The sequence below is a fragment of the Sus scrofa genome, chromosome 5 (genome assembly GCF_000003025.6).
Source record: "Sus scrofa isolate TJ Tabasco breed Duroc chromosome 5, Sscrofa11.1, whole genome shotgun sequence".
NCBI classification, from domain to species: Eukaryota; Metazoa; Chordata; class Mammalia; order Artiodactyla; family Suidae; genus Sus; species Sus scrofa.
In genome coordinates, this window is record NC_010447.5 from 13,325,396 (window position 1) to 13,338,093 (window position 12,698).

At 36.1% G+C, this 12,698-nt stretch overlaps 1 protein-coding gene and 1 pseudogene across 9 annotated transcripts in view; one reads left to right on the top strand and one right to left on the bottom strand.

Annotated features, from left to right (window-relative positions):
• The window catches only part of CRY1 (cryptochrome circadian clock 1), a 154,302-nt gene that overhangs the window by 50,131 nt on the left and 91,473 nt on the right, over window positions 1–12,698 (top strand). For all 9 annotated transcript variants that reach the window (XM_003126079.5, XM_013988220.2, XM_021091557.1 and 6 more), the window contains exon 2: window positions 12,161–12,269. In XM_003126079.5, the coding sequence (XP_003126127.1) occupies window positions 12,161–12,269 (109 nt within the window). The remainder of the gene's footprint in view (window positions 1–12,160; window positions 12,270–12,698) is intronic.
• LOC110260831 lies at window positions 1,009–10,666 on the bottom strand (annotated as a pseudogene).

Below are 12,698 nucleotides of genomic sequence, written 5' to 3' on the forward strand. Positions count from 1 at the left end.
CTAATCCGGGAGTTCCTGTCGTGGCGCAGTGGTTAGCGCATCCGACTAGGAACCATGAGGTTGTGGGTTTGATCCCTGCCCTTGCTCAGTGGGTTAAGGATCGGCGTTGCCGTGAGCTGTGGTGTAGGTTGCAGATGTGGCTCGGATCCCGAGTTGCTGTGGCTCTGGTGTAGGCTGGCAGCTGCAGCTCCGAGTCGACCCCTAGCCTGGGAACCTCCATATGCCGCGGGAGCGGCCCAAGAAATGGCAAAAAGACAATAAATCAATCAATCAATCAATAAATAAATAAATAAACGAATCAACTTTCTGTGGATAAACCCAAGGTGATCATGATGTATATTTTTTTAAGTATTTCTGTATTTGGTTTGCTAACTTGCTCATGATGTATATTTTTAATATATTACTGTATTTGGTTTGCCAGTATGCTTGTGAATGAGATTGCTTTGTAATTTTCTTTTTGTACTGTCTTTGTCTGCTTTGGGTGTTATGGTAAATCTAACCTCATAAAGTGAGTTGAAAACTGTTCCCTTTTTTGCCTGTCTTCTATATGAGGTTAGAATCCTCTTTAAAATTAAAACTGTCTATTCCATGAATGCTTGGTAAATTTCATCTATATATATAAAGTTGACTAGCTGTTGTGTTTTCCATGTAAGATTTTTAACCACCAATTCAATTTCTTTAATGGCTTTGGGACCATTCATGTTCTTTTTTTGCTCTTGAGTTGGTTTTGGTAAGTTTTAAATTTTTTCTTTTTTCTTTTTTTTTGCTATTTCTTGGACCGCTCCCGCGGCATATGGAGGTTCCCAGGCTAGGGGTCCAATCAGAGCTGTAGCCACTGGCCTACGCCAGAGCCACAGCAACGCGGGATCCGAGCCACGTCTGCAACCTACACCACAGCTCATGGCAACGCTGGATCGTTAACCCACTGAGCAAGGGCAGGGATCGAACCCGCAACCTCATGGTTCCTAGTCGGATTCGTTAACCGCTGCGCCACGACGGGAACTCCTAAATTTTTTCTTGAGTCAGTTTTTTTAAGGAATTTATTCATTTCATCAGTTTTCAAATGTATTTACATAAAAACTTTCATCCTATCTTATTTTTATTTAATCCCTATAATAGCTGATATTATATCTCCTTTTTTATTCTTAATATTGCTTATTTTGCCTCCTCTCAGTTTTCCCCTTATTTTACCTTGTCACAGGTTTATAATAGTGTTTCTTCTAGTGATAAATTTTGACTTTGTTGTTTCTATTATGTATTTATGTTCTATTTTCACTAATTCTTGCCCTTCATCCTTCTTTCTTTCCTTCCCTTTTTCCCTCCCTCCTTCCTTCCTTCATTCCTTCTTTCCTTTTTTAGAACAATAAGCACCTTTATTATTTGAGCTAAGATAGAAAGAAGGAGGATTTATTTGCTTTTCAGACCTTGTTTTTCCTCAGAACTCCAACTTCTTGCCTTTTAGCACATAGCTAGCACATGCCTCAGCCACAGTGCCCTGGTCTTGAAGTGAGGATGCAAGCATGGAACTGCTTTTCCAGAAAATTGCTGATTTTGGCATTCTTTTTCCTTTTATCCTATTTCTTCTGAATTTTCTGTGATCATTTTTTGTTTAAAATTTCTTCCTCCTCAGGAGTCAGCTTGGCTCACTTATTGCAGCCCAGGAACAGTGCACAGTGGAGACTCCTGCTATTGTCAGAATGGTGTGCTGTCAATGAACATGATGCAGATCCTCACCGGGGTCTTGATACTGACCAGTTCACTGTTGGATGCATTGTAGACAACATCAGTAATCCCTGTTTTACATGTACAACACCCTGAGGCCCAGAAGACCTTCCCTATGTCCAGCCTCAGTACTTCTTGTTTGCTCTCTGCATATGGACTGTATGTATGGGGTTGGGAGGGGGCAGGGTGTCAATCTTAATGTAGGCAGCAGGGATTCCCAGCTCATCCCAGCTCATACTGCTTCTTGTGGTAGGGCTTTATCTTGCTCCTGGTCTTGCAATACTTGTGCCCATTTTCCCAAGATATGCCCACTCTCCTGAGATATGCCCATTGCTCAGTGTTGGCTGGCAAGAGATCATTTCCTTCTTCATATTTTTTTAGGATTTATTTTGCCATTTCCCTAACTCAATTTCAAGTCTTTTTTTTTTTTTCTCTTGTAAGCATTTAAGCCTGTGTTTTTTCTTCTAATACCACTTTTTTTGTTGTTTTGCATTCCGCACATTTTAAATATGTTTTCTTCATTATCTTTCAGTTCTAGGTATTTTCTAAAATCCATTTTGATGTTCTTTGTCCCATAAATTGTTTAGAGAAGAGTTTTTTTTTAATTTCAAAATGTGTGATTGATACCAATTCCTTTAAATTTGTTGAATAGTATTATTACCTAATACAGGGTCAGTTTTCATGAGTATTACATGTTTACTTGAATAAATAAATATTCTCTGCTTACTGGGTATAATGTTCTCTGACTGCTTTGTGTCTTATGTCTTTGTCTTTGGTTTTGTGTAGTTTCAGTATGATGTGTTTGATGTGAATCCTTTCTCTCTTTCTCATTTCTCCCTCTCTGTATCTCTGCCTGTTTTAATCTGTTCTTCATTCCTTTTTTTATTTCCCCTCCTTTCCATCCCACCTTCCATCTCTAGCCCTATGTCCCTATCTTTTTTATTTTGCTTGAGATTCATGAGCTCCTTAAATTGGTGTATTTCAGTAGTTCTGGAAAATTCTCAGTCATTTTCAGCCCTCTCAGATTAAATTGTCTTCTTGTGTATTTTATGATCGATTGATTTTTGGTACAACTTTTTTCTGTAAAAATTGAAACATAGATTGAAGTTGAGAATCCAGAGAGGAATTATAACTTCTTTTAACAGTTATCTCAGACCACAACCAACCTGGGATGACTTTATTTTATTTTTTTGTCTTTTTGTCTTTTTAGGGCTGCACCCGTGGCATATGGAGGTTCCCAGGCTAGAGGTCTAATTGTAGCTGTTGCCGCCAGCCTACGCCAGAGCCATAGCAATGCCAGATCCAAGCTGCATCTGCGACCTACACCACAGCTCGCAGAAACACCGGATTCTTAACCCACTGAGCAAGGCCAGGGATCAAACCCGAACCTTATGGTTCCTAGTCATGTTAGTTTCCTCTGCACTACGACAGGATGACTTTACAATGATATGCTTGAAGTGTTTGGTACCATTTAAATTCCATGAATTTGCATTGAAATTTTACGTGGGGGGTGCACAAGAATTTTTTTTTTTTTCCTGTCTTTTTAGGGCCGCACCCAAGGTATCTAGAAGTTCCCAGGCTAGGGATCGAATAGGAGTTGTAGCTGACAGCTTACACCACAACCACAGCAATGCCAGATCCCAGCCATGTCTGCAACCTACAGCACAGCTTACAGCAACAGCGGATTCTTAACCTACTGAGCAAGCCAAGGATAGAACCTGAGTCCTCATGGATACTAGTCAAATTCATTTCCACTGAGCCAGTGGGAACTCCCAAGAATTTTTTACTAAGATAAAAGTTTCTATGTAGTCTGTTCTCAGTTTCCCCAAATATTAACATCTTATATTACTACCACTTTTGTCAAAACTAAGCAATGTAGCACTAGCTAAATTCCACACTATTCAGATTTCCACTAGTGTTCTTTTTCTATTCCAGGGTTCCATCCAGAATACCACATTGGGTTTAGTCATATTTCCCCTTTGTTTCTTTTGTCCTGTGAAGTTCTTCAAGCTTTCCTTATTTCTTATGACCTTTTCGATTCAGAGTACTGGTCATTTATCTTGTGGAATGGCCCTCAATTTAGGTTTGTCTGATTTTTTTGTAATCGTTAGAGTGGGGATATGGTCTGGTGGAAATTTTCATAAAGGTGAGATGTTCTTATCATATCAGGATGTACATGGTATCAGCATGATTGATTTATCAATGGTGATGTTTACTCTGATCATGTGGTTAAAGCGATGTTTGCCAGGTTTATCCACTGTAAAACTGCTATGTTTTCCCTTTCCATTCAGCAGTGGGAGATTTTGTTTTCTTTCAGTCCAGGCTGAGTAGAGACAGACAAGTTTCCTTCCTGTGCTATTCTGTCCTATTAGGATTTATGTCTTCTTTACATTTGAACTGTGGATGGAGCTCTTTGAATCCCAGGCTTTATCTTGAGGGTCTATTATTAGTTTCCTCTCTTGGGTGGGCCTTGAGCTTTATCTCCTGACCTCAACCTGCACTGTGTTCAAGGTTTCCAGGGCTCTGCAGAAAACGTCAAGGCTGAAGCTGACTTTAGTACTCTGCTTAGCCTCTTATGACTCCTTATTTCTGGGGTAGTCCAATAAATTATGTTTAAAAGTTTCCTTTTGTTGTTTGTTTATTTATTTATTTTACATATAGCATTTTTTATTGCTCAGTTACATTTGTAGTTGTACAGTGATCATCACAACCAAATTGTATAGCATTTCCAGCCCAAACCCCCAGCGCATCCCCCCAGGTCCAATCTGTCTCATTTGGAAACCATAAGTTTTTAAAAGTCTGTAGTCAGTATCTGTTGTGCAAAAAAGTTTGTTGTGTCCTTTTGTAGACATAGATGCCATATGTAAATTATGGCATTTGATGTTGGTATCTCAGAAAAAAAACACACACCACTACAACCACAGCAACACAAGATCTGAGCCAGGTCTGTAACCTACACTGCAGCAGCTCCAGGCAGTGCTGGATCCTTAAGTCACTGAGTGGGGCCAGGGATCGAACCCACATCCTCATGGATAACTAGTTGAGTTTATTTCTGCTGAGCCACAATGGGAACTCCCCACATAACTTTCAAATATTTTACCAGATATTTCATGTAAGTGCAAAACTTACTCATAATTTTGAAAATCTAGAGCCTAAATCGATTTTTATATGTAAATACTAGTATTTTTCACACAGTTTTGGTATACATTGAGTATTCCTGAAATATATTTGTTACTCATGTAAATCAAGAGAAGATTGAAATTTTTCCAGAACTTTACTAATAAGTCTTGATCAACATTACAGAAAATCACATTACCAAAGGCAATATCACTCATGGTATTTGAGTCACCTATAATACAACTGTACCATTCTGTTTTTGTTGCTGTTGAATTTTAAATAATTCTATATGTAGGTATAGGCATCCAACTAATTCATTGTCTTCTTATGTATATACAGATACTTACTTATGGGACAAAAATATTACTTTTTAAAGTATAAATGACTTTCCCTTAACTTCTCCCATATATTACATTAGAGCATTATATTACTTTAAAACTGTGTGTATGAATGTTATATTATCCGTGAATTTTATTTCAGAATTTAAAAGAAGGCAGTGAAAACTATTTGCTATGAAAAGTGACATTGTGGAGTTCCCATTGTGGCTCAGTGGAAACGAACCTGACTAGTATCCACAAGGATGCGGGATCGATCCTTGGCCTCAGTAGGTTAAGGATCCAGCGTTGCCATGAGCTGTGGTGTAGGTCTCAGATGCAGCTCAGATCCTGCGTTGCTATGGCTGTGGTGTGAGCCAGTAGGTGCAGCTCCGATTTGAACCCTAGCCTGGGAACTCACATGTGATGCAGCCCTGCAGGGCGGTGGGGGACGTGACATTGTGTCATGGTATAGGCCCACTGATGTATGAACCATTAGAGCCTGGCAAAATACAAAATTTGCTTTTAAAATACATATTTAATCCTTATTCAACATTGAACTATTCAGAGAAAGTGTGTGTCACACATACTCTGATAATTAGAATAATGTTAGGTAAAAGCACTAAAATTTTGTACAAACCAGAAAAAAATATATATAAACTTTATTCAATTTATAGAGACTAGTTGCTATTTATAATTTTTGAATCTCTAGTGAAACACTAATGTAGACTGCTTAAACACTGAGACTCTTCATTTTTTACTTTATTATAGTTAATATATCCACAACTTTACTTTTTAAAAATTTAACTCATTTGTTTCATGAGAAATGCTTTGCATGTGGTTTTAATAGACCTTAATTTATATTCTTTAAATCAGTTCTCTAGGGTCAGCAATGAGTTGTTTTTGGTTTAGATATTCTAAGTGTAGTTTTCACTGTTGAGCATGTAATACATAAATTTTATAAACTAAATGAAGAACCAGATTGCTTTATTCTAGTATGATACATGGTAATTCATAATGTCTTGTTTTTAGCAGGAATGGGATTAGGTTGTATCTTACCATTCCCTTTTTTAGACTATTTTATAGACAGAACTAGAAATTCTAGTTATATAAAGCTGTTCTAGCACAGGCTGGAAAGTAGGTCATTGTTATGGGGAGTATACCAAACCGCCCACTGGTTGCTATAGCAATGACCTACTTTAAGAAACTATTTCTGTTGATTCATGTTGAAATCATCTTTTGGAACTGGTATAAGGAAATTCACTGCATGTAATTTTTTCTAACAGCAGTAAGGTAGTGATCTTTGGAGGTTAAAAAAAAATCCTTAAAATGTTTAATGTGAAGAAATATATTTTTTCACCTAATACTGCTTCAGTTTATTTTGAAGTGCTACAATTAGTATTGTAATTAAATAGCACCAGAATTGTACTGTAGTCAATAGAATTATGCAAAGGGGTTTTACTACCATTTGTTCTATTTAAAAATCAACCTGTTACATGTAGTTAATAATAGCATTATTAACTGAGCCTTCAAAGGGTTATGGTTTCAAAAAAACAGTAAACCTACCAAATTGGGTAAGGCTTGAAAATACGTTCCAATTAAAATTGTACCTTATGTAATTTAAATGTATTATATTAATTATTCCATTCATTATTGGATTCCTGTTCTTTGGAACATGCATTAGAAATATATAAAAGTTGAAATTGGTGTGTTCTCTGGAACACATTGAATCTAAACTCTGACGGAACTCACTCTCTTCCCAGTTGAGGGTAAAGGATGAAATGCTAGGTTTTCTATAGTATCTTTTGTAATAATTAATTCCTTCAGCACTAAAAAGAAATCTTAAACTTTCAGTGAGTTCATACTTGAAACTTGGGATATTGGATATTTTATCTTATGGTATTATCAAGGAATTAATATGCTTAGAGATTAGTTGATTCAAGGTCTTAATTATACTGTATCTGTCTATCTATCTAATCTACTTATCCATCCATTTTCACATTTGCCTTATCAGTGGGAAAAATTTTCATCAGACTTTTTTTCAAAGTCACATTCAGTAGAAGTTAAGAGTTGGAGATGATTCTGTATAAAGGTGTAGGCATCCAGCTAATTCATGGTCTTCTGTTGTCATGTCCAGGTATTTACATATAGAAATACATGTTACCTTTTTCAAAACTAAAAATTTTTCCCAAGGGAGAATAATTATAACTTTTGCTTAATGAATATCTACGAATTACTGGTGATTTTATGCTGTTTCTAAGCCTTTTAGCAAATGTTTAGGATAGCTCTGTTGGTCATTTTCTCCTATATCGGATTTTTTCAACAATTGCATAGGGCACATGATCAGATTTGTTTGCCAAATGTGGAAACCAAAACACAAGTAAAGAGAACCGTAGTTAGGAATGAGATACATATACTTAATTTAAAAACTGTCAGGAGGAAAAAGTGATGTATACATATATACATATACAGGTATATATGATTGGTGTGTGTGTAGTTGATAGCTGTTATATAAGGCAAGTCTGAAAGTTGCTCTAGGATGAGATATATTATGTCCTTTGACAATTTAGGGGATGGAGAAATTATTTTCATGTGGAAGACTGGAGATTAGTAGAATATGCACTTGAAGAAATAGGAACTGGGGAAAGGTACTCCTGGCTGAGAGAAGAGCATGGAGCAAATTCCAGGAGATTGAATGTGTGGGGAAAAGAGAAGTAGTTTGATTTAGCAGGAAGGAAAGAGGAGTGGTAGGAAATAAACCTGGAACCCTAAGTTAGTCAACAAAATAACTTGTTCCTTATTTTATGGGGAATGTATATTTGAAGACCTTTGTACAGGGAAGGTGCCTCAGGAAGGTTTGGTATTATGTATAAAATAGATTAGAGTGGAGAGAGATTGTTGGTAGGCAGATCTATTTTAGGGATTGTGGTAAATAATACTAATAAAAGATAACAAGCAGTATAATTATTGTAGCAAGAATAGAAGTGGTAAGGAGGGGACTGAAAAATAATAGATAACACATAATCGTGCTTACTATGGGTTAGGCACTGTTCTAAGAGCTTCACATATATTAGTTTAATTCTCACAATACTGTGATATAGATCCTGTTACTGTCTCATTTTTAACAGATAAGGAAGTTAGAGCTTATCAGGATTGAGGGATAGTAATTTTTTGCTATTAATTGTTGAATTATGGGACATCTCTGCAATAGAATACTATGGAACCATGAAAATTGATGCTGTAGAACAACATCTAGTACTTTGAAAAGATGTTCACTGTGTTTTAAACCATGTTTACAATAGATACAGTATTTCTCAGTTTCATTCTACTTTAAAGGAATTAACAATTTTATACCTTTTATGAAGTTTTTAAAAACTTTATTTTTAATTTTATACCTTTTAGGAACTTTTTAAAACTTTATTTTATTTTTAATTTTATACCTTTTATGAACTTTTAAAAAGTATATGTTTCTTTCTTCTTTACCCCCACCTCAAACTCCCTTTCCCCAAGGGTAGCTATTATTAATAGCTTGGTGAATAGCCTTTCAGTTATTTTCTAATGCACATATAACTGATAGATGCAAAGTAAATTTCATTTTATCAAAATAATATATGCAATAATTGTAGAAGTCATAGTACAAAAAGCCTTAAAACAAAGGCTAGCATCACCGTGTGTTCTCCTCCATCATGCTCTTTTTCTTTATTTCACAAATCTTTTCTAAAATACATATTTGAGTCCATTGTGCCTCTGTAATTTTTATATGAAATTATGGTGATATAAATGATGACATCCATGAAAGAAAAATATGCTAGGGAAGAAAAACACCATCAATAATATCTATGGGAGAAGAACACCATACTGAAATACAATTTATAGTCCTTTGTTTTATAGTGTCAAAATTAATTTTTTGGTTGCAAAACTTTTTCTATTGCATCATTCTGTATCCTTCTGTATAGTGTTTGGTTCACAGAGTGTTTATTAAAAAGCATTAAGTATGCTTATTCAGGAGCTCTCTTGTGGCACAGTGGGTTAAGGATCTGGCATTGTCACTGCAGTGGCATGGGTCACTACTATGCTGCTGGTTTGATCCCTGGCTTGGGAATTTTTTACATGCTGTGGACACAGCCAAAAAAAAAAAACTTACTCAGCTTGTGAACAAGACAGGGAAAAATAAAGGGCTAATCATTAACTAATCCAGGCTTACTTGTTCATTTTATAAATTAATCAGGTCCTTTAAAAATTTTTTCCCATCTTATTGTCTATCATTGACCTGCTTGTACTACATCAAAACTTTTCTACCAAGAAAGTAGAATATGGAGAACTGTTGCTACTTATTACCAGCTCTGGTGGAGAAGATAATGAAACAAATAGTACAGAAGAGATTTGAGAATTAACTCTGCCTTGGATTATCCTTCCATATAAATTAAAAAAAAAAAAAAAAAACTTTTGGGAGTTCCCGTCATGGCTCAGCAGAAATGAATCTGACTAGTATCTATGAGGACTCAGGTTTGATCCCTGGCCTCTCTCAGTGGGTTAAGGATCTGGTGTTGCTGTGAGCTGTGGTGTAAGTCACTGACACAGCTCAGATCCCACGTTGCTGTGGCTGTGGTATGGGCAGATGGCTACAGCTCCAATTGAACCCCTGGCCTGGGAACTTCCATATGCCATGGGTGACGCCCTAAAAAGAAAAAAAAAAAAGTTTTAAAATTTCTGGTTCGTTCAGCTTCTTAATTTTCAACTTGAGTACTGCAGTGTCGAAAAAACTCTTACATAAAGCAAATACAGAAGACTGGCTGCTTCCCAATAAGCATTTATCACCAAACATGATAAGTTATTCATAGTTACAGATAATTTTACAAAACTCAGATGCCTTTATATTGCTGTAACAACAGCAACAATCAACAACAGTCTTCTCCCCAAAGTATTTGCACATTGGTAGTGATGGGTTGCAGTAGTGATGGGGTTTTAGGGCGGTGACTCCAAACCAAGACAGAAAGGGGATGTGTGAAATATAAATATGAGGATATAAAGGCTTATTTCCTATTTAAGGACAACTGTGAGACTTGCTGAGGTGAAATGATGGGATATTTTTAACATCCTTGTAAATATACCACTGTGCTCCCCAAGCACATAGTGGTGATGAATCCTAAAGGGGAAAGAATATCAAACTTAATAACTAGGTATACTGATATCACTAATAACTGCAGTTGTAGAAAATTAGCAACACTTTCTTGGTGAAATGATGGGATCAGAATGGGCAAAGAGAACAAAATGATCCAGGCTGAACAACCTTCTAGAACAGTGCTGCCGAATAGAAGTTTCTGCAGTGACGGAAATGTTCTTCACCTGTGCAGTCCGGTGTGATAGCTACTGGCCACACATGTGGCCGTTGAGAGGCCGTGGAATGTGGCAAGTGTGACTGAGGAACTGAATTTTAAAGTTAAATATAAGTGGCTATATTGCTTAGTGGCCACCATATTGGACAGTGCAATTCTGAAATCCTTTCCATTCATCTTAACCACTCCTCTTCACAGGTAAGACGTGATCATTATTCTGAAAGCGTAGAAAAGGCAGATATTTAACTGTAAGATCAAAGACATAAATGAAGAGTAGAGAAGAAATAAGATATGTCCAGCTGAGAGGAACAGAACCTAGATGAAATGTTAGAGAAAATTAACATGAGGCAAACAATGAGGTTGAACTTTCCAGGGGTGATATCTGTTTTAGATTTGGTCTTGAGGATTGCTCCTTTTTTTTCTCAATAGAGGATGCACACTAAGCAGCCTTCTGGTATTGTCCTAGAATTTCCTAGAGATTTTTTGTGTGTAAGACCTGTTGATAATTATTTCATTAAAAAAAAAAAAAGTCAATAGCCCCACCTGCCTCATGAGATCCTTTTTTGAAAATAATCAATCTGGCATTCTTTACACTCAGTTAATGCCATGTAATTGAATATCTTTTTTTTTGTTTGTTTTTTGGCCACACCCATGGCATATGGAAAGTCCTGGGCCAGGGATTGAATCAGCTACAGCTGCAACCTACACTGCAGCTACAGCTACCCAATCCTTTAACCCACTGCAACCAGCCAAGGATTGAACCCGTGCCTCCGCAGTAACCTGAGCTGATGCATTTGGATTCTTTACCTACGTGCCATAGTGGGAACTCTTTTGACATCTATTTATTATCAATTTCTTTTTCTTTAGTTATATTAGAAATTTGAAAATGGACAGTATGCGTTTTCTCTCTTAGATGATTATAACATCCCCTAAGTGCTCAACTTTTAAACTATTCGCTTGCTCAGAGTGATTAAATAGGATGTTATATCTTTTTTTTTCCCAGTAGAAAATGTTCTAGATTTTTCAAGGTGCCTCTTGTATATAAACTTGAATTTATTTCACCAAATTTAAACAATGAGATCAACTCATTTAATTACTTTATTTCTGTATATGATTTCTGTGTTTACAAATTAAACTTTGCTAACAATCCCTATTATTTAATGAAAGTTAGCAGTTTAATTTAGGAATTTCATTAAAATACTGAGAAACTTGTGCTCTAATTTATAAAAATTATGAGTATCATTTCTAGAAATAGTCATTTATATATCAGTTAGAAATAATAACATGATAAGAGGTTAAAAAAAAAACCCACGATGGGTGGCATTTCAACTTTTAAAATGACATCATGATTGTGCAGTACTTTATATCTTCTTTTTTTTTTGGTCTTTTTTGTCTTTTTAGGGCTGCACCCATGGCACATGGAGGTTCCCAGGCTAGGGGTCAAATCAGAGCTGTAGCTGCCAGCCTGTGCCATAGCCACAGCAAGGCAGGGTCTGAAATGCATCAGCTCACAGCAATACTAGATCCTTAACCCACTGAGCAAGGCCAGGGATTGAACCTGTGTCCTCATGGATACTAGTTGGGTTTCCTAACCACTGAGCCAGGATGGGAACTTCTCTATCTTCTAAATATGTATTTTGAAGAATTTAAAAAGTATTTTCTTCTCTCTAGATTTTTGCTTCAGTGTCTTGAAGACCTTGATGCCAATTTGCGAAAATTAAACTCTCGTCTGTTTGTGATTCGTGGACAACCAGCAGATGTGTTTCCCAGGCTTTTCAAGGTAATTGGAAAACTCTTTGCATAAAATAATAATTTTTTTGTCAGAGAAGACACATATTTTGTAAATTAGGCATTTTTGGTAATTTACAGTGTAGGAAATACAAGTATTTTTCAATAAAAATTTGTGAGTTTTTACTTAATAAAGTTACATGGACAGTTTAAAATCAGTGAAAAAATGATTTATAATGAAAAGTTAAATGTTTCTTCTACTTAAATTGCTAGTTTTTCTCCCAGAAGCAATAACTACTACCGGTTTCTTGTCTGTTCTTAGAAATACTCTTTGTATAAATAAAAATGTATATGTGTATGTGGTTATATATAAATGTGTTTGTGTGTATGTTACCACTCCCCCTTTTAAATCCAAGATGAGAACATGCTGTATTATACTATTCTATGCCATACTTTATTCACATAACCAAGTATTTTGAAA